This window comes from Pipistrellus kuhlii, unplaced genomic scaffold (assembly GCF_014108245.1).
Source record: "Pipistrellus kuhlii isolate mPipKuh1 unplaced genomic scaffold, mPipKuh1.p scaffold_m20_p_2, whole genome shotgun sequence".
Taxonomy (NCBI): Eukaryota; Metazoa; Chordata; class Mammalia; order Chiroptera; family Vespertilionidae; genus Pipistrellus; species Pipistrellus kuhlii.
Genome location: NW_023425515.1, coordinates 167626369 through 167652854, shown reverse-complemented (window position 1 = coordinate 167652854; position 26486 = coordinate 167626369). Strand labels below are relative to the sequence as shown.

Here is a 26486-nt window from a genome sequence, read left to right as displayed (position 1 = left end):
TTCCCCATTACCTTGTCTGGGTCAGGAACTGGACATGTTTGCCCCTTGCCGGCCACCGTACAAGCCTTTCTGCACTAGGAGTCCACTGGAGCTAGATTGCGCGCCCATTTAACTTAGGGGTTGGGATTTGTGTGTGGGGAGTGACAGTTGTTTTTTGGCTGCTTCTTTCTTTCTTTCTTTTTTAACCTTAAACGCGCTCCAGGGGTTAGACAAGCCACGCCCTCCCCCTGTCCTTGAAATGCTGGGAACGCGGTGGCCCCGTGGTGGTCACGTGACACCGGCGTCCAGCGTCTCGTCGCCAGGCAACGGTCCTGCAGACGGACGCCGCCGGCTGCAACATGAACAAGATCTACCAACTGGCGGTGCCCAAGGGGCGCCGGATCTGCTGCGAAGTGTGCGAAGCTCCAGCCGAGCGGGTGTGCCCGGCCTGCACAGTCACTTATTACTGGTAGGCCCTGACATGTGGCTCCTAGGCGACCGACTCCCATTCTCCAGGTCACCCCTCTGGCTTGGGTGGGCCGACGCGGTTTCACGACAGGCCTCTAAGACTTCGGCGGCGCCTCGTTTTCATCCCCGTCTGCTCAGCCCTTCACCAGCAGGTGTTTCGTTGAGCGCCTAACTACGCGCTCCGCACTGTTCTGCGTGCTGAAGTCCCTGAGGGAACTCGGCTGATTATGTTCCTCAAAGGGCTAATGACATTTTCACGGCGACCTACAGAAAACAAGATCGTTTCAGAGAGTGATAAATGTCATAAAGTCAAAGGAAATGCGATGGGAGTTCGGGCAGATTGCCCCGCTGAGGGCAGACTGTTGATCTGAAAGTGAAGGAGGAGGAGCCTGCCGTGGAAATGGCTGGGAGAAGAGGGGTACAGTAAGGCTCCGAGGGAAAAAAGAATTGGCTGTGTTTGAGGAGTAGAAAGAAGGCTATTTGGCCCTGGCTGGTGTAGCTCTGTTGGTGGAGCGTCCTCCCATGCACCTAGAAGTCTCCAATGTGTTCCCTGGCAGAACACATGCCCAAGTTGCTGCCTGGATCCTGTGGGGGGCGTGCAGTAGGCAGCCCATGGATGTTTCTCTCACATCTATGTCTCTCCCTCTCCCTTCCTCTTTAAAATCATTAGAAACATATTTTTTAAAAGAAAAAGGAAGAAAGTAGGCTATTTGGTGCACAGCCAACGTGATAAGGGTATGGGATTGGTGGTAGTGGATGAAATCAGTTTTCAGTTATTCAATGTAACATCCTTTGACCTTTGCTTTAGAGTAGACCCTATTTTGGGCCTGGGATAAAACACCTGGGATCATGACTTCCAGAAACCTAGGTCAGAGCAGACGAACTTGTTTAAAAAAGAAAGTCATTATGATACAAGTGTTGTCACTCAAGATGTTCTCTTTCCTGGGGCTTCTAAGGATGGAGGCAATAATTGGGGCAGTATCTGGAAGGTTCTCTGAAGAAGCAACATTTGAGTTGAGTTTTGAAATTTTAGTAGGAAATTGCTAGGTGAGTGGTCAGCAAGCTCATTAGTCAACAGAGCCAAATATCAACAGTACAATGATTGAAATTTCATTTGAGAGCCAAATATTTTAAACTTAAACTTATTCTAACACCACTTCTTCAAAAGAGACTCGCCCAGGCTGTGGTATTTTGTGGAAGAGCCACACTCCAGGGGCCAAAGAGCCGCATGTAGCTCGAGGGCCGCAATTTGCCAACCACTGTGCTAGGTGAATGAACAGTGAAGCCAGAAGCAGACGATGCTGACATCCAGGACTGCCTGGGTGAAGGGTGAAAGAACAGGCTTTATTGAGAGCTGGGTAACGGAGGTACTGGTGGAGGGAGCAGTCACTGATTTTTAAATTTCAGTCCATGACCCGTTAGCAGATTATGAATAAGTCCCAACCAGCATTTTAAGAAAGTAATAGAATAAAAATTATTATAGTGATCCTGCTTGAACTGTCTCTTGCAACTTTTAGTGTTCTTATGTGGATATGTGTGTTTGTACTGGTACAATGTATTTCATATTATGGGCATAATAAAAAACAAACAAACCATGTTTGAAGCTCATTATGATAGATACTAGTAGGAGTTTAAATGGAGAAGATCAGTTAGGGTCAAACAGTGACATGACCTCAAAGAGTTTGGAATTTACCCTCGCTCTCATTTGTGCTAAGATGACAGGCCGCAATGTGGAAGATATCGGAAGGTAGACACTGGAGGCTGCATAGCTGATTGAGAAGTTGTTGCAGTGGTCCCAGGATGGAGTGAGCATACCTCTCTCAGACTGAATTAGGGGTCCATCCTCCATGCTCTCTCAGCGTTCAATATGTCCAGTATCTTTTTTTTTTTTTTTAATATATTTTATTGATTTTGTACAGAGAGGAAGGGAGAGAGATAGAGAGTTAGAGACATCGATGAGAGAGGGTCATCGATCAGTTGCCTCTTGCACACCCCCTACTGGGGATATGCCCGCAACCAAGGTACATGCCCTTGACCGGAATCGAACACGGGTCCCTTCAGTCCCCAAGCCGATGCTCTATCCATTGAGCTAAACCGGTCCCGGCTATGTCCAGTATCTTAACATTTATGGTACGATTTGAAATCAGTTGTTCACTGCTTTATATTCCTCCCTAGGCTCCGTGCCCCAGGAGGGCAAGGATGGCATCTGTTTTTTCATTGCTGTTACTTTATTGCTTTTAGAATACAATTCAGAATTCATGACAGAAACTACAAAGTCCTGTTACCTCTCTCCCTTAATTTCCTACCACATTCACCTCTTTTCCTTGATGCATCTACAGAGACTTTCTTTCCGTTTAAACTTGACAAGTCCTTTCCTTTCTCAATTTCTTTACTCTCTGCTGGGAACCCCCCTTCATTCATGAATCTTTCTAGTTCCCTTTCCTCCTCCAGTTCTCAGAAATTTTATTTCTTCAAAGAGGCTTTTCAGAACCCAATCTAAACACTCTCATTTCTCTCACTTTTCCTCCCACTTTATCTGTACTTTTCTATTTCTGTTTGCTTTTTTAATATCTATGTCTTTTACTAGACCTAGGGCCGGCACATACCACACACTCAGTGATCAGTTGTTGAATAAATGAACTTCTGACTGAATGATAAACCTGTTAACTGGGTCAAAGAACACAGAGCAGGTGGTAGGTGGCAGATTGGATTGGGACACAGTTTGAGGGATCTTCAGGCCTTCTGGAAGAGATGGCTAAGAAACAATTTTAAGTGTAGGCCTGGCATCCCTTAGTCTAGTATGAGCATCTATCTCTTACCCATCCCCCTTTCATCCCTCTAACCAGAAGCAATTACTTCTTCTCAATTCATTTTGAACTTACTCTGTATGACACTTCACAGACAACTTTTCCCTTCATTTTATTTGTTGGCAAGCATATTATCTCAATTTTATTATGCTCCATCAATACAGGATATTATGTAGAATGTAGGACTGTCATATGTATTTTGCCTTTTGATGTGTTTCAGGCCCATCTTGTGTATTCCCCAGTCTCTAAAAAAGTGGCTTGAAATAGTTGAAACTAAATATTTGATGAATGCATGAATCACTAAATGACCATGTCCCCATTATTTTCTTTCTCTTTTTTCACTGGTTGTAATTCTCCCTAAAGTTTTTTCTTCTCCTCCCCCTTTTTTCCTCCAGATTCCTATATGATTGTATCCTGGAGATTTAAAAAAAAAATTTTTCCTGTAAAATAAAACTGAGGTGCCCTAGCCAGTTTGGCTTTGGCTCAGTGGATAGAGCATTGACCTGCGAACTGAGTTCACTTCCAGTCAAGTGCACATGCCCGGGTTGTAGGCTCAATCCCCAGTAGGGGGCATGTAGGAGGTGTGTAGGAGGCAGCCAATCAATGATTCTCTCTCATCATTGATGTTTCTATTTCTCTTTTCCTCTCTGAAATCAATAAAAATATATTTTAAAAAATAAAACTATATTTTATCCTATCTAATAAAAGAGTGATATGCAAATTAACCATTACTCTGCTACACCCACAAGCCACTCACCAACCACACCCACCATATATAAAGGTATTCATAGACTGGAAGACTTAATAAAAAAATAGCAATGCTCCCCAAATTGATCTGCAGATTCAGTGCAATTCTTATAAAAATTCCAAGTCCCATTTTGCCAAAATGGACATACTAGTTCTAAAATTCATACAAAAACACAAGACACAGAATAGCCAAAACAGTCTTGAGAAAGAACAAGTGTAAGACTCACACTTCTCAATTTCAAAATTTATTACAAAGCTATAACAATGAAGAAAGTATGATACTGGCATAAGGATAGAATGCAGATCAGTAGAACAAAATTAAAAGTCTGGAAATAAGAACATACATTTATGATTAATTGATTTTCAAAAAGGTTACCAAGTTCATTCATTTGGGAAAAGAATTGTTTCCTCTGTATGGTGCTGGCAATACTGAATATCTGTGCAAAAGAAGAATTTGGCCCCCTACCTTACACCACATATAAGAAATACCTAAATGTTAAGAGCTAAAAATATAAAACTTTTAGAAGGAAATATATGTTGTAAATCTGTGTGATCTTGGATTAGGCAACAGTTCTCAGGTATGACACTAACCGCACAAGAAACCAAAGAGAGATAGGTTGAACACTATCAACATTAAAAACCTTTATGCATCAGGAAACACTAAGAAAAAATGGAAAAGAGCCTACAGAATGAGAAAAAAAAAATTGCAAATCTGATAAGAACGTAGTATCCACAATACATAAAGAACACTTAAAACTCAACAACAAGAAGACATAAGACTGTTAAAATGTGGGCAAAGGATTTGAATAAACACTTTTCCAAGGAAGATATACAAATGGTTAGTAAGCACCTGAAAAGTTGCTCAACATTATTAGTCATTGGGGAACTACAATATAAAACCACAATGAGACACCACACATAGGATGGTTATAATAAAAAAGACAGAAAATAACAAGTGTTGGTTAGGAAGTAAAGAAAATAGAACACTCATACATTGCTGGTTGGATTATAAAATGGTACATGCTTGGCCAGCGTGGTTCAATGGTTGAGCATTTACCTATGAACCAGGAGGTCACGGTTGGATTCCCAATCAGGGCACATGTCTGGGTTGTGGGCTCAATCCCCTGCCGGGGGCATGCATGAGGTGTCCAATCAATGATTCTCCTTCATCACTGATGTTGCTATCCCTCTTTCCCTTTCTCTTCCTCTCTCTGAAATCAATAAAAAAATTTATTAAAATAAAATGGTACAGCTTCTGTGGAAAACAGTTTGGCAGCCCTCAAAAATTTAAAGATATGCAATAGTTACCATATGACCCAGCAATTCCATTTTAGTTATAAACCCAAGAGAACTGAAAATAATCACACAAAAGCCTAACCACTAATGTTCATAGAAGCATTATTCCTAATAGCTAAAAAGTAGAAACAACCCAAATGTTCACCAACTAATGAATGTATAAAAAAAAGTGATACATCTATAGATTCTATACAATGGAATATTATTCAGTCGTAGGAAGGAATGACATTGATGCATGATACAGCATGGCAGAATCTTGAAAGCATACTAAATGAAAGAAGGTAGACACTAAAGGTTATATATTGTCCGTTCCCATTTTTATGCAATGTCCAGAATATACAAATGCATAGAGAAAGTAGATTAGGGTTCTAGGCATTCCATGGGTGGAAGGAAGGATGAGAGCTACTGTTAGAGTGAATGGAGTTTTTTTTCTGGGTGATGAAAATGTCCTGGAGTCACATAGGGTGATAGTTATATATTATGAATATATTTTTTAAAAATAACACTGAATTATACACTTTAAAATTGTAAAATTTATGATATGTGAATTATATATCTGTTAAAAAATGTAAAAACAAAACAAAACACCATGACTGGAGGAAGGGTCAGATTTGGGCAATAAATTTGGGAGTCATTGATAGAGGCAATTATTTAAGGAGCAGGAGTGGATATGCTTGTAGAATTTTTCTGCAGTGATGCAAATGTCCTATATCTGTGCTGCCTAATCGAGTGTTTAAAAATAATAAATATGTATGTAAAACAGAAGAGCTGTATACCAAACTGTCATAGTGCTTCCCTTAGAGTAGGGGTGTCGAACTCAATCAGAGAAGGGGCCAAATCCGTCCCGCCAGGCCTTGCAATGTGGCCCGCACCGCGCTGTCATCACTGCACTCCGCTGCGTTTCCATCACAATGACAGTTTATGACTGTTCAGTAAACCATTCGGCCCGTGATTTAGGCTGGATTTTAGATTTTGGCCCCTTCTCTGATTGAGTTCAACACCCCTACTTAGAGAGTTAAGAAACAGCTGGCTTTGGAGTACAGGCTTAGAGCAACCACTTAATCTCTTGACACCTTTTTTGACCTTTAAAACAGTAATAACAGATTTTGTTCTGTTTTCAAAAGTTAACTAGTTACATGCAAGACCTGCTGCACCGCTGGCTTTGGGAGGCATTCAGTGTGTTCTAAGTAAAGCACTCCCAGGAGCACAGAAGACAGTGCAAGGGGTGCTCTCCAGAGTCCTGCAACCTGAGGGCGCCATGCTAGGAAAGCATCTCTGAGAACCTCACCAAATGTAAATTCCTTTCTCTGCCCCAGGAAAAGGACCCTCACATCCCTCAGCTTCAAAGTTCAGAGAGTTTCAAAATGACCTTAAAATAATGCAGAAGTAAAGCTGTCTTTGTTGTTATTAACTAATCATGAAAACAGCATAGTCACAGCAGCACCACGTGGCTTCTGACTGTGAACCTGTGCCTACAGAGAGGCCACCCTTCTCCACCCTTCCCCAACCCACCGTAGTTTTCCCAACATCAGATAATCTCACGACAGAAAAGAGATTTGTCTCAAATTGGCTTGAGCTCCCTGCCTGGTCTGTTGGGCTGGCTTTTCTAGTTTCTAGGGCTAGACCTGAAGTGGGGCAATGGAATTTTAGGTCAGCCCTAAAATAAATATAATGAAGTCCCTGTTTTTATTGTCAGTGATGTGGTTCACCAGAAAACTGACTGGAACAGCATCCACGAGAAGATCTGTCAGCTGCTGATTCCGCTGCGCACCACCATGCCCTTCTACAATTCTGAGGAGGAGCGGCAGCATGGGCTCCAGCAGCTGCAGAAGAGACAGGTGGGCCTGCGGGACAGGCTCAGGCTAATGCCTGGGGGCAGCAAAACTGCCTAGGAGAGAGAGCTCACTGGGTTGAGATCACTAACCTGTAATCTCTGTGAGGGCAGAGACATGGTTTTGCGTTTTTACGTCCTCAGTGCCATTCAGTCGGTTCTCCACATATTTGCTGAGTATCTGCTGTGGCTGCCATAACAAAGTACTGTAGATTGAGCGGCTTAAAACACAGAAATGTGGTCTCTCACAATTTTGGAAGCGATAGGACCAAGATCAATGACAGGTGTTGGCAGGTTTGGTTTCTTCTGAGGCCTCTCTCTTCCTGGTTTACAGATGGCTGCCTTGCCATGTCCTCACGTGGTCTTTCCTCTGTGCACACACAACCTTGGCATCTCTTCTTGTGTCCAAATTTTTTCTTATAAGGACACCATTGGATTGGGTTAGGGGCCATCCTGAAGGCCTCATCTTAACTTAATCCCCTACTTAAAGGCCTTATCTCCAAGTGCAGTCACATTCTGAGGTTATAGGGGTTAGGGCTTCAACCTATGAATTCTGGGGAATAAAATTCAGCCATAATACCCATATATGTCAAGTATTGTGATAATTGCCGAGGCACATAGTGGGAGGTCAATAATGATGCTTGAATATATAAAGGAGTAAATAAATAGAGGAGGTTAGGAAAACTATTATGGCATTGATAACATCTCATTTTTTTTCTTTAAAAAATAGCACTTTACAAGCCATTAATCTCAAAACACCAGATTCATCAATTTTTGTGTTGTCACACTTTGAGAGTGGCCTTAGAAAAATGACCTTAGAGTAAACTTGTTTCTGATAGTAGCTAAGCAGGATAACTCCAGAAGGAAAATTCTCTTAAAATTAATTCAAATAGAAAGGCAGATAGTTTTAGATAGTTCTGAGGCATGATAGTTTTATTAAACTAAAATTTTAATATAAATAGAAGAATAATACTCATTTAATAATTTTCTGTTGAGCACTCATTTATGCCAAGTATGGAACTAAGATGAAAATACACTTGTTTCTGGACCTTAAGAAATTCACAGTGCAGAGTTTGCCTTTTTGTGTCACTTATTCTAGGACTTGTGGCCAGCTTAATACAGGCAGGCTTACTATTGGGTCGGCAACTAAGTACTTGCGGATTTTTAAAAGAAAATCAAAGACAATTTTTTCATGGAACTGAATAACTTTATTCTGTAATGTATTGCCCATTTTGATCAATGACCTTTTGCCATCTTTCAGGCAGCATCATAATCCCACGTTCAAAAAACTTCTGGTTTTTATTAGCAAAAAACTGAATCAGGTACGATTTGACATCATCATCATTATTGAAATTTTTACCATTCAAGGAGTTTTGTAAAGATCGAAACAAAAAGTAATCAGATGGTGCAAGGTCAGGACTATATGGTGGATGTGGCAAAACATCCCAACCAAGCTCCATTAATTTTTGCCGAGTGACCAAAGATGTGTGTGGCCTTGCATTGTCATGATGGAATACAACACCTTTTCGATTTGTCAATTCGGGCCGCTTTTCTTCAACTGCATTGTTTAATTTCATTAGTTGTTCAATGTAGACATCAGAATTGATCGTTCGGTTGGGTGGTAAGAGTTCAAAGTAGACAATTCCTTTGTAATCCCACCAAACTGATAACAAAACCTTCTTTTGATGAATATCAGCTTTTGATGTTGTTTGAGTTGGTTCACCTGGCCTGCTCCACGATCTTTTCCGCTTGATATTCTTGTAAACAACCCATTTTTCATCCCCAGTTATCAGTCGTTTTAAAAATGGATCATTTTCATTATGTTTCTTTAGCAAATCGCAGCTGCTAATGCGTTGCGTTAACTGTGATTCTTTCAGTTCGTGAGAAACCCACGTATCGAGTGTTTGAACATAGCCAAGTTGTTTTAAGTGATTTTCAATGCATGTATGTGATACATGAAGCTTCTCTGCAATCTCACGTGTTGTACTGTGACAGTCCGAATTGATTATTGCTTTGATTAGGGCGTCATCAACTTCAACTGGACGACCAGAGCGTTTTTCATCTTTGAGTGAAAAATCACCAGAACGAAATTTGGCAAACCAATTTTTGACACTGCCGTTCTTTTAAGGCTTCGTCACCATAAACAGCACATAACTTTTTATGAGCTTGCGATGCATTTTTCCCTTTGCGGAAATAAAAAAGCAAAATATGATGAAAATGTTCCTTTTGATTTTCCATTTTTCAACAAACGCCAAACGAAAACTACAAAACAGATCAAAAAACTTTTTTTTACTGATTAACAGCTGAATAGCCAACTATCAAATAACAAAATGTGTTTTACATTTGTACTACGTCTGCAAACCTAAAAATTCAACTGAATTTTTGTTGTGTGAAACCCGCAATTACTTAGCTGCCGACCCAATATTTGTGTAAGCCCTCACCCAGCTCATTAGGTATTGGCCTTATATCCAGGTATCCCTATATCCACTATTGTACTTTACTTATAGACTGACCACTTTTTTCTTCCACAGAAACACTTGATTGAATTCTGCTACACTGTAGCCCAGAAATATATCTTTGAAGAAAGGTATAAAGAGGCTGTCCCAGCAGCTTTGCATTCTCTTCGCTTCCGCATGAATGTGTACGGCCTGAGTTCAGTAGAGCTTGTGCCTGCCTACCTGCTGTTGGCAGAGGCTAGCATTGGTAAGTGGAAATGACTTACCCGCTGGAGTCATATCAGAAGCCAAAGAATCTAGCCTTGGTATCTTTTGTGCAAGAGCAGGGCTGCTGAAAAGTTTGGCACAAGATGGGGAAGGAGGTGTCTTGAACTTTCGGCTACACCTGACAAAACCTCTCTAGCTGACCTAAGCAAAAGGAGGAAACGTATCAGGACGCTGGCGTGTCCTAAGGGAATTGAAGCACCACGAGGTACTAGAATCAGAATGCTGTAACAGAGAAAGGCTGGTGCTCTCAGCTTGTATTTCTGGGGCCTTGTCTCTTGCCTCTGCTTCTCCATATCTGCAGACCGGATTTTTCTACCTTATGCTTACTGCAGGAGACAGATAGCCCAAAATGTCAGGTAGAGTTGGATGTACGTGTCCTCCAGGTTCAAGGTGGGTCATAGAAACTAATTAGCATCTGATTTCCAATTTTAAATTCCTAAAGAGAGAATTGTATTGACTCAGCTTGAGGGTGATATCTATCTACCTTTGAGTCAGGGTATTGTAGTTCAAACAGGAATACAAGAACCTGCTCCTATAGATGAGAGGGAGTTTTGAGAGTGGAGAGCATACCCTTGGCAGACATTCCTTGTGGTTGTTACAAGAGGAGCATTAGCATTTTTTAGGGGAATTAACATTTTTTAGTATCTACAGTATATCATCCTACATAATAAAAGAGTAATATGCACATTAACCATCACTCCGCTACACCCTGCAAGCCATGCTCATCAGCCACACCCACCTGTCAATCAGAGCGAGTATGCAAATAAACCCAACCAAGATGGCTATGGCCACAGAGAGCAGGAGGAAGGCTTGGGTTTCTCAGGCAACGGAAGAAGCTAAGCTTTCCGTCTGCCCTTGCTGGCCTAGGCCTCCACTCCAGGCTACAAAGTTTCAGTTATAGAAGGTAAATAAATACAAACAGAAATGTCTGCAGCCACAGAGCGAGCAGGAGGCTTGGCTCCTCTCCAGGCTACAAAGTTTCAATTGTAGAAGGTAAATAAATTCCAGATACCAGGGCCTCCGCTTGGGTCACCAGGGGGAATGGTTGGCCTGCAAACCACCAGAGGCCCCTTGCTCAGACTGCCCCATGCACCAAGGGAACCCCTACCCTGATCTGGGACACCCTTCAGGATAAACCAGCTGGCCCCTGCCCATGCACCAGGCCTCTATCCTATCGAATAAAAGAGTAATATGCAGCTGAAACCGGTTTGGTTCAGTGGATAGAGCATCGGTCTGCGGACTGAAAGGTCCCAGGTTCGATTCCAGTCAAGGGCATGTACATTGGTTGTGGGCATATCCCCAGTTGGGGGTGTGCAGGAAGCAGCTGGCCGATGTTTCTCTCTCATCAACATTTCTAGCTCTCTATCCCTCTTCCTTCCTCTCTGTGGAAAATCAATAAAATATATATATATTTTTAAAAAGAGTAATATGCAGATTGACCATCACTCTAACACACAAGATTGCTGCCCCCATATTGTCAAAGGTCCTGACCCCATGTGGACACAAGATAGCCACTACAAAAAGGCCATCAGGGGAGGGCTGTTGGGAGGCACCAGGTCTGCAAGGAAGGGCAGTTGGAGGCGATCAACCCTGCAGAGAAGGGCAGTAAGGAGTGACCAGGTTGGCAGAAAAGGGAAGTTGGGGCAAACAGGCTGGCAGGGGAGCAGTTAGACATCAATCAGGCTGGCAGGGAGTGGTTAGGGGGTGATCAGGCTGGCAGGCATAAGTGGTTAGGGGCAATCAGAAAGACAAGCAGGCGAGCAGTTGGGAGTCAGCAGCTAGTTTATGGGATCGGGCCTAAATAGGCAGTCGGACATCCCTTGAGGGGTCCCAGATTAGAGAGGGTGCAGGCTGGGCTGAGGGACACCCTACCCCATGCACGAATTTTGTGCACCAGGCTTCTAGTTTTGAAATAATTTCTCAATCTTTCCTTGATGCCTGTAACTTTTATTTTTAAAATATTAAAAGCCAATTATTTTATAAAATGTCCCTCATTTTGGGTTTCTCTGAAGTTTCCTCCTGACTAAATGCAGATGATGTATCTTTGGCAGGAATATCATAGAAGTGATGCTGTGTTCTTCTCATCTCATCCTATAAATGGGCACATGTTTTCAATTTATTCCATTACTGATGATGATCATTTAAGTTACTTCACTCTTTCAAAGTATACTTCAGCAGTTTTTTCATAAAATATACTTTTATTGATTTCTGAGAGGAAGAGAGGGGGAGAGAGAGATAGAAACATCAGTGATGAGGGAGAATCACTCATCGGCTGCTTTCTGCAAGCCCCTTACTGGGATCAAGCCCACAAGCCAGGCATGTGCTCTTGACAGGAATCAAACCCGGGACTCTTTAGTCCACAGGCTGATGCTCTATTCACTGAGCAAAACCAGCTAAGGTTAATTCAGCAGTTTTAATAATATTCAGAAGATTGTACAACCATCACTATGTTTAATTCCAGAACATTTTAGTTAACCCAAATGGAACCCAATATCCATATTAGCAGTCATACCATTTTCCCATACCCACATTTCCTGGCCACCACTAATCTACCTCTGTCCCCATGGATTGGCCTTTTCTGGACATTTCATATAAATGAATCATACAATATGTGGCCTTTTGTGTCTGGCTTCTTTTACTTAGCATATGTCTTCCAGGGTCATCCATGTTGTAGCATATCAGTACTTGATTTCTTTCCATGGCTGAATACTATTCCATTCATGGATACAAATAGACCACACTTTGAATATCTACTCATCACTTGTACATTTAAATTGTTTCTATTTTTTTTTTGTCTATTATGATTAGGCTGCTATAAATTTTCATATATAAGTATTTGTGTGTCGATAAATGTCTGAGTTATGAATAAGTGTGTGAATGCATGATGACATATTTCATTATGTGTTTTCTGGCCAGGATATGAATTACAACCTTCTTTTGATATTTTGGACAGGTCTAGACCAGATCATCCAGGCTGAGGAATATCTATCCCAAGCCCAGTGGACAGTCCTCAAATCAACTGATTGTTCTTATGCCACCCATTCTTTACTGCATCGGAACCTGGGACTTCTCTTTATAGCTAAGGAAAACTACGATGAAGCCCGTTATCATCTGGCCAATGATGTAAACAATCTAAATTATAACACCTGTTTAGTTTGTTGGGTTTTTTTAACTGAGCATTTCTCTATAACTTTTTGTCTACACCTGACTGGTTGGGTATTATTAACAAGAACAAAATTTTAAAAAGATTTTTAAAAATTATTGATTTTTTAGTGAGAGAGGAAGGGGAAGGAAGAGAAACATTGATGTGAGACTAAGACATTCATTGGCTGCCTCCTGTATGCCCACTACTGGGGATCTAGCCCACAACCCCTGCATGTGCCCTGACCAGGAATCAAATTAGTAACCCTTAGATACACAGTATGATGCTCCAACCAACTGAGCCACTTTGGCCCAGCAAGAACATAATTTTAAGAACCTGAGTTCAAACCTTCCTGGCTGTGCAGTCTTGCCCAGATCACATCATTTCTCTAAGCCTCAGTTGCTCTGAGGAAAATAAAGGGAGGCAGACAGAGTACTAAGAGAAGGGTTTTACTTCTAGTTCCAGCCATATAGTCTTAGACAAATTATTTAACCTCTTTCATCACCTTTAAGAGAGAAATAATGAAATGGTCTCAGAGATAAATAATAGGACAATGCATATTCAGCACTTTGGCTGTTATTTTTATAAATAATCTCAATATCTCTACTTCAAAGTATGGTAATTACATTTCAATGAGCTGGTGTTATGTGAATGTGCTTTGTAAACTACAAAACTCTGTTCAAATGTTAAATAGGATAATAAGGGTAATGATTGAGCAGTTCTTCCAACATTTCTGAGGTTTCTATTAGGATTTCAGTATTGGACAATATTACAGAAAGAATAGTTTCGGAGTCTGAAATCTGGATGAGGTTAGGGTCAGACTGCAGTCTTCATGCAGGTTGGTCTCTTCAGCCTCTCCACTGGGCAACCCTCCCTCTGGTTGGCTGCCACTGTACAATGTCCATAGAGTCAATGGAGACATCTTGTGATGATTAGTCTCCATATCCCCTCACCCCAAATCCATTTGCTGCCCTAGTCTGTCACCTTTATGGACTACACGACCTGGACTCCATTGCTCTGGCTTTGGTTTGGAGAGTGAGAGACATGGCCAGAGATTGGAGGTTGGGAGGAGAGAGAGGCTGGGGTATTTCCTTTCTTCTCCATCCCAGTTCTGGCAGGGAAATTGTTCCTTATGACTCCTGTCAGGTAGCCTTCTTTCATGGCTCTCGATATTACTGGGCCCTCATAACCCTGCTTTCTCCCCTTGCTTTTTCAGGAATCAGGATGGTAATTTCTTGCTGTTGATAATCCCTGGTGCCTCCCTAGTTCTTATTGGTTCCCTAACCCTTCTACATCTCTGTAAATGATTATTTTCATTAAAGTGTCTTCATGAAATATTTTGAGGATGCCATAGCTTTCCACCTATGAGCCTGACCAATGCACTTCTTCATCTGTGTTTTTCTGCACAAATAGACTCTATCTACACCCTCTGACAAATTAAGCAGATGTTCATTCTGTCTTAAGGTGGGCCATTCTGTTAAGAATGAGATCAAGCTCAGATTTCTCAGCCTAGCTTTAAAAAAAAAAAAAAAAAAAAAAAGGAAAGAAAAAAGACTAAAGAATAGGTCAAGCCTGGGTGTCATGGCTCAGTGGCTGAGCATTAATATATGAACCAGGAGATCACGATTTGATTCCTGGTCAGGGCACATGCCTGGGTTTTAGGCTCAATCCCTAGTGTGGGGCATGCAGGAAGCAGCCAATCAATGATTCTCTCTCATCATTGATGTTTCTACCTCTCTCTTCATCTCTGAAATCAATTTAAAAATATTTTTTAAAAAAAGAATTAAATCAAGCTCAGAGTCCTCAACCTAACTTTAAAAAAAAAAAAAGAAAGAAAAAAAGTTTTATTGATACATATAAAATTCAACCACTTTAAGTGAATAATTAAATGATTTTTAGTAAGCTTACAGAGTTGTGCATTCATTCGCACAATCCAGTTGTAGGACATTTTTATCATCCCAATGAGAGCCCTAATATCCATTTTCAATTATTTCTTATTCCCACCCCTGTCATGGGACAGGTACTGAGCTGGGCAGGTCTGCCTCAGGCCAGCCTGCAGTGTGTGGGCTCTTGATTTGGTGTGGGAAAGATTTCACAATACAACCCCCGGTGGTTTTGAGAGTACGTTTATTCAAGCTGGGAACAGTGAAACAAAGGAAGGACTTAGAATAGAAGAAGCAACAGGCGAGAGCCTAGGTGGGTAGCTTTGGCTCTCTAGGGGAAAGAAATTAGTCAAGGGGCGGCCTGCTGTCTGCTCCCTGGAGAGTCAGAGAAAAGGGGGCCTTGGGAACAGGTTCAGGATGTTAGCCCAGGAAGTGCTGCTGCTGTCTATTGCTTCCCTGGTTGCAAGTGTGGTGGGGACCTTAGAGTTATGGGGAAAGTAAGAAGTTCATACTGAGAAGGGACATCTGTGCGCTCCAGAGAGAGCACACTAGGTCTTCATCCTGAAGGTTTTCATCTTTCTTCTGAGGTGAGAATCTTGGGGGAAGCTTTCAGTAGAATATTCGTCAGCTTTCCAGATTTATTTTGTTATTGTTGTTAATCTTCTCCCGAGGATATTTTTTCCCCATTGATTTTTAGAGAGAGGGAATGGGAAGAAGGAAGAGAAGAAAGGAGAGGGAGGGAACAGGAAGGGAGAAAAAGAGAAAGAGATAGAGATGTGACTGTGACACATTAATTGATTGCCTCTCACACACGCCCCAGCTGGAGCCAGGGATCAATTCTGCAACCTAGGTTCATACCCTTGACTGGGAATTGAACCTGTGGCCCTTCAATGTGCACCCAATGCTCTAATTACTGAGATACACTGGCCAGGCACCAATGCATTTTCAATATGCTGATGTATCAAAATGAGGTTATAGGGAAGTTTGAGATTATTCTTTAGTCTGCTTTACTGCTTGACTTTTATCTTGGGTTGGTCCGGCTCTAATCGGGTTTTTGTTATTTGTTCCCCTGACTTCACCTGTCCTTGGGTTTAGCTGGCATGAATGGCATTAACTGGATCTCCTGATCAGGATGATTTAAACTATGTACTCTCTGGTTAGGGAAGAGAGGTATAAACCCTTTGCTCTCAAGTGTCCTTGGTTGGGGAAGATAGAAGGTTTTGGGATTCACTAGCTGGCTGTTAGTTGTTGAAATTGTTTGGCCTTATTTAATTTTCTTGTTTAATCCCATCCCACTTGCCCAGGAATTTTCCTAACTTCTTACTATCCCACCTCATCCCTGCCCCAGGCTACCACTTCCTGTTTCTCTAGGACATTTGATATAAACAGGATGCTATGTGGTTTTTTTGCATCTGGCTTCTTTTACTTAGCATAATTATTATTATTTTTAAAGTATATCTTACTTATTTTTTACAGAGAGGAAGAGAGAGGGATAGAGAGTTAGAAACATCGATGAGAGAGAATCATCGATCAGCTGCCTCTTGCACACCCCCTACTGGGGATGTGCCCGCAACCAAGGTACATGCCCTTGACCGGAATCGAACCTTGGACCTTTCAGTCCGCAGGCCAAGGCTCTATCCACTGAGCCAAACCGGTTTCAGCAGCATAATTATTTTGAGATCCATCCATGTTGTGTGTATAAATACTTTATTCCTTTAATTGCTGAGTAGTAGTCCATCATCTGAATATACCATAGTTTGTTTAGCCATTCCTCAATTGAGGGACATATGGATTGTTCCCACTTTTGGCTAATATGCATAATGTTGCTAAGAATGTTTTTTTTTTTTTTTTTTTCCAGATGATTTTTAGAGGATGTTTATTAAAGCTGGGGACAGTGAAACAAGGAAGGGCCCAGGAAAGAAGAAGCAACAGGAAAGGGACTAAGTGGGAAAATGAGCCTAGGCTGGGCTGCTTTGACTCACTGAGAAGTGAGAGAAAAGGGTCCCTTGGGGACAGGAGAGGGAGTTAGCCCAGGACAAGCTGCCACGTCCCATTGCTCCCTGGTTGCAAGCCTCTTGGGGTCCCTTAGAGCAGCAGTCACCAGCCGGTGGTCTGCGGACCACTAGTGGTTAGTGAGGTCCAGAAGGTTGGCGACTGCTGCCTGAGAGCATGCCTGTAGGGGAAGAGGAAAGGGAGGGGAGAGGTGTGGATGTGCTCTTGGGAGGGAGAGCATTCCCTCTCACTAAGAATATTTTTATACAAATCTTTGTCTGGACACATGTTTTCATGTTCTTGGCATATAACTAAGAATGGAATTGCTGGGTCATGTAATAGCTATATGTTTAATTTTTTAAATACATTTTTATTGTTCATATTATTACAAATGTTCCTTTCCCCCCTCACCATTGTTCTCTGCCCTTTCCCCACTCCCCATTGTCCTCATCCATAGGTGCACAGTTTATGTTCAGTCTCTTCCCACATCCCCCTCTCCCCTTTTCCCCAAGAATCGTCAGTTCACTCCCCTTCCATACCTCTGATTCTATTATATTCAACAGTTAATATTGTTCATCAGATTTTTTTTTTAAATTTCCTTGGTTTTTAGATTCACTTGTTGATAGTTACATATTTGTTGTTCATAATTTTTATCTTTATTTATTTTCTCTTCTGAAAGAACCCCCTTCAGCAATTCATATAATTTTGGTTTGGTGGTGATGAACTCCTTTAGCTTTTTTTTATTAGTGAAGCTCTTTATCTGACCTTCGATTCTGAGTGATAGCTTTGCTGGATAGATTATCTTTGGCTGTAGGTTCTTACTATTCATCACCTTGAATATTTCTTGCCATTCCCGTCTGGCCTGCATGGTTTCTGTTGAGAAATCAGCTGACAATCATATAGGTGCTCCTTTATAGGTAACTACCTGGTTTGCTCCTGCTTCTTTTAATATTCTCTCTTTGTCTTTTGCTCTTGGAATTGTAATTATGATTTGTCTTGGTGTGGTCCTCTTTGGATTCCTTTTGTTTGGAGTTCTGTGCGCTTCCTGGACTTGTAAGTCTAATTCTTTCACCAGGTAGGGAAAGTTTTCTGTCACTATTTCTTTCAGTATGTTTTCGATATCTTGCTCTCTCTCATCTTCTGGGACCCCCATAATTCTGATGTTGGTTCGCTTGAAGTTGTCCCAGAGGTTTCTTACATTATCTTCAATTTTCTGGATTCTCTTGCCTCCTGTGGAGGAGTGTCTTCTGGCTCTTTATGTTCCAAATCTTTGACTTGATTCTTGCCATCTTCCATTCTGTTTCTAGGACTCTGTATCAATATAATATTTTTTATTTCAGACAATGTATTCTTTATTTCTTGTTGACCCCTTATCATTTCTTGTTGATTCTTTATTAATTCTAGTTGATCCCTTTTCATATCCTCATAGGTCTTATCGACCTTTTCTAGGAAATTCTTGAAAAACCTTATAAGCGTAGATTTGAACTCTATATCCAGGCGCTTTTTGTCCTCCATTTCTTTCGTTTGTGATCTATTTCATCTCTGCATTTTCGCAGCTTCCCTGATGGGGCGGGGTTTCAGGGTGGAGCCTACAGCTTTGGCTTCCGTCAGCCCCGCCCTATGCGGCTCCTGAGTCACAGGGTCCTTCAGTACTCATTGCAAGTGCCTCTGAGAGAAAGGTGCCCTCGATTTTCGCCTGCTACCAAACAGTCTAGGCTCTCCCCCAATGAGCCTGGTATTGGGATTCAGTTCAGTTGGAAGTGGAGTTGGAGGTAGCGTTCAGAGCAGTCTGGAGTCCCTGTCTCCTTCCCGCCAGGGCAATCCCATGGCACAGCCAACTGTCCCTTCTCTGCGCGCAATGTGCGCGCCTCCGGGACCTCCTTTTGCCGCTCCCCCGGGTTCTGCCTTATAGCCCAGCTCCCTCTGTTTGAGCCTGGGTCCCCAGGGTCTGGCCTAGAACTAGGGTTCAGAGCAGTAGGAACTTGAGCCCAGCACAGTCGGAGCTTTTATCTTCTTCCTGCTAGGGAATGCCAGCCAGGCACTCAGGCACCCTCCTCTCCGGCTCCATCCTCTCTGGCGTGTCTCCGTACCTTAGGCTTTCGCAGCTCCTCCGCGCTTCCTTCTGGTTTTCTCCTTGCTTCTCGTTGTAGAATTTCCAGTCAGTCGACTTTCCTGTAGTTCTGGGTAATGTCCATTTTATATTTTAGTTGTATTTTATTGAAATTGTTGTGTGCGGCTGCGGCTAGCTGTTTACCTGGGCAGCCATCTTGGATTCTCCTCTATATGTTTAATTTTTTGAGAAGAGCCAAACTGTTTTCCACAGAGGCTGTATCATTCCATATTCATACCAGCAGTGTTTGAGGGCTTTATTTCCTCCACATCCTTGATAATATTTGTTGTATTCTGCCTTTTTCATTAGAGCCATTCTAGGGTGTGAGAAGTGGTATCTCATGGTTTTATTTTGCATTTTCTTTTTTTTAATTGATTTTTTTTTTTTACAGAGAAGAAGAGAGAGGGATAGAGTTAGAAACATCGATGAAAGAGAATCATCGATCAGCTGCCTCTTGCACACCCCCTGGGGATGTGCCCGCAACCAAGGTACATGCCCTTGACCAGAATCGAACCCGGGACCTTTCAGTCCACAGGCTGACGCTCTATCCACTGAGCCAAACCGGTTTTGACATTATTTTGCATTTTCTTAATGACTAAATATATTGAGTATCATTTCTTATGATTTATTAGCCATTGGTACATATTCTTATAGACATGTCTCTTCAGACCCTTTGCTCATTTTTAGTTGGGCTGTTGTAAACATTCTTTGTATATTCTGGATATGAGTGTTTTTTTATTTTTATTAGATATATGATTTGCAAAGAGAACACAGCACTCACCTTCTTCCTGCTGCTGTAGATTTATTTTGCCAGTTGTGCATTTGGAACAGAGGGCACCAGGACCTCAGGAGGCTACTTTCTCCTGGCGAATATCTTCCTTGACCTTTCAAAGTTGGACCTGGCAGACACACTGTACACCAAGGTGAGCTAGGGAATGTGGGAGCTGAGCTTTGACACTTAGGGCTTGTACCTTACAACTGGTGTCAGGTCATTCATGAGAAATTTGAAGCACACAGATAAAGGGACTTGTCCAAGTTTACATAGCCTGATATATTCCACCACCCCCCCCCCCCCATTTCTCCACTACCAAAATAGTCCTTAGAATCCATAGGACGATTAACAAATAATAAGTGATGGGTAAATAGGAACCAAACCCCTCCAAATAGATTGCCATATGCTCTGCCATACTCACAGGAGCAAGGTGAGCATGGGCAAATTGAGGTTTGTGATAGAGAAGAAAATGAGATTTTAATGTATATTTTTACTGATTTCAGAGAGGAAAGGAGAAGGAGAGATAGACCATCAAGGATGAGAGAGAATCATTGATCAACCGCCTCCTGCACACCCCTTATTGGTGACTGAGTCCGCAACTCAGCCTATAACTTTGACCCTAATCAAAACCAGGACCCTTCAGTCTGCAGGCAGACACTCCATCCACCACACTAAACTGGCTAAGGCAGAAATGAGATTTTAAAGGGAAAATTGTGGCTAAAAAGTTATATGAAAGGATCGAAAAATATGAGTGTACTTTGAAGTTTCCAGTTTTGCATGTGAAAGATTTTAAACTGCTTTTAGTATTTAAAATGTCAGTTATGTTTATAGAGTAACACTTCACTTAGTAAGCAACTATTTCTATGTGTGATATAAGCTCTCATCATGTGACTGTTTATTCATATTTTAGGCCCACTTTTTGAGGAAGAGGCACTGTGGTGTAGCTGAAAAGAAATGTGCTTCAGAGTCAGACAGACTTGAATTTAATTCTTGGCTGTGCCACCTACCAGCTTTTACCAAAAGCCAAGAACAATCTTAACATCGCTGAGCCTGTTTCTTTCTCTGTAAAATGGGAATAAGACTATGACCTCAGCTGGTGTTGTGAGGATGTAAAGGTTTAGTTATACGTGCTCAACAAATGGTAGTCATTGCTATTAGACCCACCAGGACTGTCCCCAGATCAGCCAGGTGCCCTTTGCAGCCCAAAACTTTGTCACACTCACTTAGGCCAGGCCCGTTTGGCTCTTACATCTCCTCTTCCCCTCCTCCCCTCAACCAGGCACAATGAGAGAAGGAGTCTGCCGATGGTTAAAGGTGCTGCCCTCCCAGCTGGCTGGTCCAATGACTTAAGACCTGGCCTGCTTGTCTGATTGTATCTTCTTTCCCAACAGGTCTGTGATATCTGGGATAAATATTTGAACAATCACTATCAAGTCCTCTCAGAGGCCCGCGTCCAACAAATAGATTTACTGGGCAAACGATTTGAGACTGACACTGGCTTAGGTAAGTGGCAGTTCTCCCTACGAAGCAGAGCAGTGACTTCCTCTCAATCATGGGCCTTGCCCCAAAAATAGGGAGAGCTGCTGTGCATGTCATGGAGCACGTGCCATCTCCCCCATATTGATTATGGGAAAACAGAGACAGGGGAGCAAGGGATGTTACCAGAATTCAGATTTCTAGTACCCCACACAGCCTTTCAGGGGACACACTTGGAGGAGAGCCCACTGTGATTTCTGCAGAGCATCCATTTCTTATATGTTATCCCTCCAAGGAACACAAGCCAAGGCTCACCACAGAAGTGTCATTACTCCATTGTCCTGGTGCCTTACCCTCCTGCTTTCCTGGACAGTGAGCTCCTCAGTGGCAGTGCTGAGTCTGATTCATCTCACCATCCCCAGGCTCAGCAAAAGGCTGAGTGTTGAGTAGTCCTGGACAATATCACTCCCTCTGAGATAATAAAGAGACAGAGGATCTAGCTTGTGCTAAAAAGTGTAATTGGTGAGACAGAGCCTATTTGAAATACCAAAATAAAATTCCTATGAGTATAAATTATATTATAAGCGGAGCCCCAGAACAAAGAGGTGAGGAAGGGGAAGACTTCTTACAGGAGAGGTTTTGAGTTAAGGATTAAAAAATTAGTAACTTTGTTGAGGTTTCTCTTACGATAAAAGTGGTTTATGTTAAAGCAGAAAACTTGGATAGCCAACAATAGCCAACCTTAATATTATGGTATATATCCTTTCTGTCTGCTTCTCTAAGCTTAATACAGTATGTCCTCACTTAATGTCTTTCATAAGTTTTTGGAAACGGACTATAGGCTAATTGATATAAATGAGAGTTAGGTTCCTACGGCATATTTCTGGTCATGAAAACATCATCAAACTCCTAAATAAAGACCCAAAACACTTCTGATATTAAACTCTGAAATAAATGTGAGCTAACCATACATTTAAGAAATATTAAATAAAAACTATCAAGATAATTATTTTCCAACCTGCTTATTCCAGTTCAAGGTCGCAGGTGACTGGAGCCCATCCTGGCAATTCAGGGCCCAAGACACAGCCAACTCCCTCAAAGGGTGTACTCACACACACACACACACCTACATTCCCTCAGACTGGGACAATTTAGGCATGCCGATCACCTATGGGAACATCTTTGGGCTGTGGGAGAGAAACTGAGGACCAGGAGAAAACCCACATAGAAGTGGGGGGACATGCTAACTCCACACAGAGAGTGGCTTTGACTAGGAATCAATTTCCCCCCCTCATCAATGTTATAATGAAGTGATGTCTAACAAAACAATGTTATTTGGGACTTGCTATACTTAAAAAAGTACTTGTAAGTATCTGGCTCATAATAACTCATAATCGGTATATATAAAAGGCCAAGTGACCAACTGACCGGCCAGTACATATGACACACACTAGCAATTTAAAAATAAATGTTGACTCGTGCAGACGCGATACATATAAAGCTCTCAGAATGGATATTATTGAAATCCCCTGTGAAATTATTTATAATGGATCTATTATTGAAGCTACCTTTGGAAATAGCATATATGTAGATAATATTAAAAATATATCTAAACATGCAATTCTTTGTCCTAAAAATTAGCACTCTCATAAATTAAATGAAGAAATTTTGGATATACTCGATGGAGATTTTCATACCTATTTGAGTGATGATTCCATCAATTCAAAAGATAATGCCTACCTGGGACCAGTTTGGCTCAGTGGATAGAGCCTTGGCCTGCCGACTGAAAGGTCCCAGGTTGGATTCCGGTCAAGGGCATGTACCTTGGTTGCGGGCACATCCCCAGTAGAGGGGGTGTGCAAGAGGCAGCTGATCGATGATTCTCTCTCATCGATGTTTCTAACTCTCTATCCCTCTCTCTTCCTCTCTGTGAAAAACCAATAAAAATAAAAATAAAAATAAAAAAATAAAAAAAGATAATGCCTAAAAGGAAAATTTCCCCATCAAATTTCTTAATAGTATTACTCCTTTGGGAATGCCATATCATAAATTAAAATTGAAAGTAGGTGCAATCATCATGCTACTGAGAAATCTTAATAATAAATGGGGTCTTTGTAATGGTACAGGATTTATTATGAAAAGACTGCTACCTAACATAATCAAAGCTGAAGTATTATCAGGATCTGGGGAAGGAGAGGTTGTTCTGATTCCCTGTCTGACACTGGCCTCCCATTTAAATTAATTTGAAGACAGTTTCCTGTGATGCCAGCATTTGCAATGACTATTAATAAATCACAGGGACAAACTCTAGATAGAGTAGGAATATTCCTAGCTGAACATTTTGGGACTTGGTCAGTTATGTGTTGCTTTCTCTCAAGTTCGAAGAGTGTGTGACGTTAAAGTTAAAGTTGTAAATACTTTATTACAAAGGAAATAATCAAGCACTCTTAAAGTGTTTTTACTCTTACTGTAGTGTATAGGGAAATATAAGAATATTACTAATCAATTTATAAGTCAATGTTTTTATCAATGTTTATCAATATAGAATATTATTGCTTTTATATTATGTCTTTGTTGTTATATCATGCTGTTATTGTTTATGAATTAATTTATATAGTATTTCTGTATACATTTTACTAATTTTCTTAAATCTCTGACACTTCTATTATAAAGAAAGGGCAAATAGCAATATTAAAATATTTCTTGTAATTAATTTCCTTTCAGTGTGCACAAATCTGTGCACCAGGCCACTAGTAAGTCACTAAATGGTGACTAAAGGAGAACCAAAAACTGCTGGCGGAAATTGTAAACAGCCTCCCCAGGGAAAGCAGAAAGGCTATTGCTTAAGCATCTTTGGAGTTGGGGAGGAAGAATTAAGATGCTGCACCTGCAAGAAGCCGCCTCCCTCCTCCCCCCTCCCCTCTTGCTAGAGAGTGGAAGCTGAGTTGGGCCACTGGGACAAATCCCCAGTGTTTGGGAGCCTAACAGATCCACTTCAGGGCTGGGACTGAGCATTTGTTTAGGTTTCTCTCATAATGACATGCTAGGCAAGGCCGGGAGCTGCCTGGAACTGCTCTGTATGCGGCAGCTGCCCTCCAGGTGGAGAGTTTGCTGTGCTTTGCACTGCCTCCACCAGCATCGCTGTGAGAAGGCTTCTGGAGGCCAGGTGCCCACAAAGCTCAGTACTTACCACGGAGGGTAGACTCAGCCGCCTCCAGGACCTGTTTCCTCTTTCCCTCCTTTCCACTGCAGATGAAGCCCAGGAAGCAGAAGCCATTCGGATCCTGACTTCAATCTTAACAATTCGAGAGTCTACACCTATCAAAGCTCCCCTAAAAATTGTCTTCGTTCTGAGAGTCCTGGCCATGCTTTACTACCTGATGATGAATTCTTCAAAGGCAAGTTTCCCTAGAAAGTCAGCATGTCCGAAATTGAGATAGAAACCCCTCTAGTTGAATCCAGCTGTGTTCTGCCCAGTTGCATGAGCTTTTGCCCTAAGAGTAAGTTCCTACTCCAGAAAAGTTCAGAGGCTCATGCCAGGTTTTGTTTGTTGAGTTCAGCCTGCCTAATGGAAACTGGATTGTCTTCTTTCCTCAAAGGGACCTTCCCAGAGTTGCAGAGGTAAACGGAGGCAGGGGCAGTATTAGGAAGCCTGCAGGGTCTGAGGTCTCTGAGGAGTCCTTCCAGGGATGGGGTAGTAGCTTTAACTACACTCAGTGAGTTCCCCCGGGTTGGCAGCCTACTTACGGCCCTGTTATCCCTCTGCCTTCCAGTGCTGGTTCACAGGGCCCCAATTAAGATCCTCCAAAGATCTCACTTTGCTCTGAAAGTGTACTTCGTTTGTCAAACCAGGTGACTTTTTCTGGTGTCCCCTTCCCCACCCAGCACACGTGTGGCTAGCTCTAAGGACCCAGTAGGTGTTCACAAGTTTCCAACAAGAGCTCATTGGCAGGTGTGAGAAGCTGACGGATCCTTTCCGTATGTGTTTCTGGGGTTGAGCACAGATGGGGCTTCCCAATGTAATGCTTCCCTGTGACAACTTCCTTTTGTCACTGCAATTCTATTCCAGGCACATGAATATGCCACGAGAGCCTTCAATGTAGTTCAAGAAAGTCAGCTCGGTGCCCAGGAACAAAACCTCATTGAACTATTGCTAAATATCATCTCAACTGAAGAAACTTACCCCATTCTTTAGTGACCCATGGGTTCCACGTCAGGGTCTATTCAAGCTACCATTGAACATCTAATATATTCCAGCCTTGCACATTGCTTTGAGGTACTCTGAACTGCTGAAGTTCCTACCCTCTCACCCTGTGACTTCACATAGAGTGTGTTTTTGTTCTTTCTTGCACAGCATATGTAAGGGACTATAGAGCTTTGGGCATAGAAATCAGTAAAACTTTTATCATGACCTTTGCACTTGGTTTATCATGACTTTGTACAACTTTGAATAATGTGCTCCAGCTCACTAACATGGTATTTGTAATTAAACTTGCAAACAGTTTTTCATATTTCCCAGAAGTCTCCAAGTGATACATGTTCCATAGATCTCTGCCAGAAAAAAAAGGGGGGGAGGGAAGGAAATAAGTTACGTTGGAGCAAAGTTTCCCTATTCTACTGGAATTAAGTTAGCATTAATTTGAGGTAGTTTGTGATTAAAATGTCCACTATAATTCCTAGAGTAATCACTAAGAAAAGTACTCTAAAAATAGTTTAAAATCAACAAGGGAATTAAAATATACTAGAAAAAATCCAATTAATGAAAGCCAAAAAGCAGTGGAGGAAAACGAGAGGAACAAAAAGGACATGTGGTATATAGAAAACACAGCAAAATGCAGACATAAATCATAGATCTTTGCCAGAGAAGGCCCGAGGGCCTTGCAAGGAGCCCTTACACAGATTGGCTGAGAGACCATTCCAGGTTGGCGTCTTTGTCTTCGCGATTTAAGCAGAAGTGAGCCATTTATACAGTCTAGGGGAGAAGTCCTCTGAAAGGCCCCCATGATGTGATGCAGACAGAGTGCAGGCCTTGGACTCAGATGTGCATAGGTTAAAGTCTCAGCTCTTTTACTTACTATCTTTGTGACCCTGATCTCCCCCATAATCTTATTCATTATTGTTGTAAAATGGCCTAAATGTGGCCATGGTAGTACTGGCTTGTTCCCTGGATGACCGTGATCACTTAACATATCTTTTTTAGTTTTTGTTTATTTGTTTGTTTTTAGTGATTCTAGGGAGAGAGGAAGGGAGAGTGATTGAA

General features: G+C 41.8%; 1 protein-coding gene and 1 long non-coding RNA gene across 3 annotated transcripts; one reads left to right on the top strand and one right to left on the bottom strand.

Annotated features, from left to right (window-relative positions):
- The first annotated feature begins 138 nt into the window (after nucleotides 1-138).
- Nucleotides 139-25637, top strand: ZMYND12 (zinc finger MYND-type containing 12). Of its 2 annotated transcripts, XM_036445063.2 has the most exons (8): nucleotides 139-448; nucleotides 6994-7135; nucleotides 9660-9831; nucleotides 12805-12974; nucleotides 19779-19901; nucleotides 21142-21253; nucleotides 24479-24624; nucleotides 25296-25637. In XM_036445063.2, the coding sequence occupies exons 1-8, from the start codon at nucleotides 339-341 to the stop codon at nucleotides 25419-25421; spliced, it is 1101 nt and encodes a 366-aa protein (XP_036300956.1). In that variant the 5' UTR covers nucleotides 139-338; the 3' UTR covers nucleotides 25422-25637. The 2 variants fall into 2 exon arrangements, with proteins under 2 accessions (XP_036300956.1, XP_036300957.1); XM_036445064.2 differs by lacking the exon at nucleotides 6994-7135.
- On the bottom strand, nucleotides 12040-13233 carry LOC123652724. The gene is made up of 2 exons (XR_006742200.1): nucleotides 13200-13233; nucleotides 12040-12140 (listed from the first exon to the last, which is right to left on the bottom strand). It is a non-coding gene; the product is annotated as an uncharacterized LOC123652724 (long non-coding RNA).
- Nucleotides 25638-26486: the final 849 nt, after the last annotated feature.

Bases quoted from the DNA above. Each gene is read 5' to 3' on its own strand.
- ZMYND12 (XM_036445063.2), top strand. From the start codon at position 339: ATGAACAAGATCTACCAACTGGCGGTGCCCAAGGGGCGCCGGATCTGC. The intron at 9,832-12,804 runs GTAAGTGGAAAT...TATTTTGGACAG, and splicing joins GTTGGCAGAGGCTAGCATTG to GTCTAGACCAGATCATCCAG. The intron at 24,625-25,295 runs GCAAGTTTCCCT...ATTCTATTCCAG, and splicing joins TGATGATGAATTCTTCAAAG to GCACATGAATATGCCACGAG.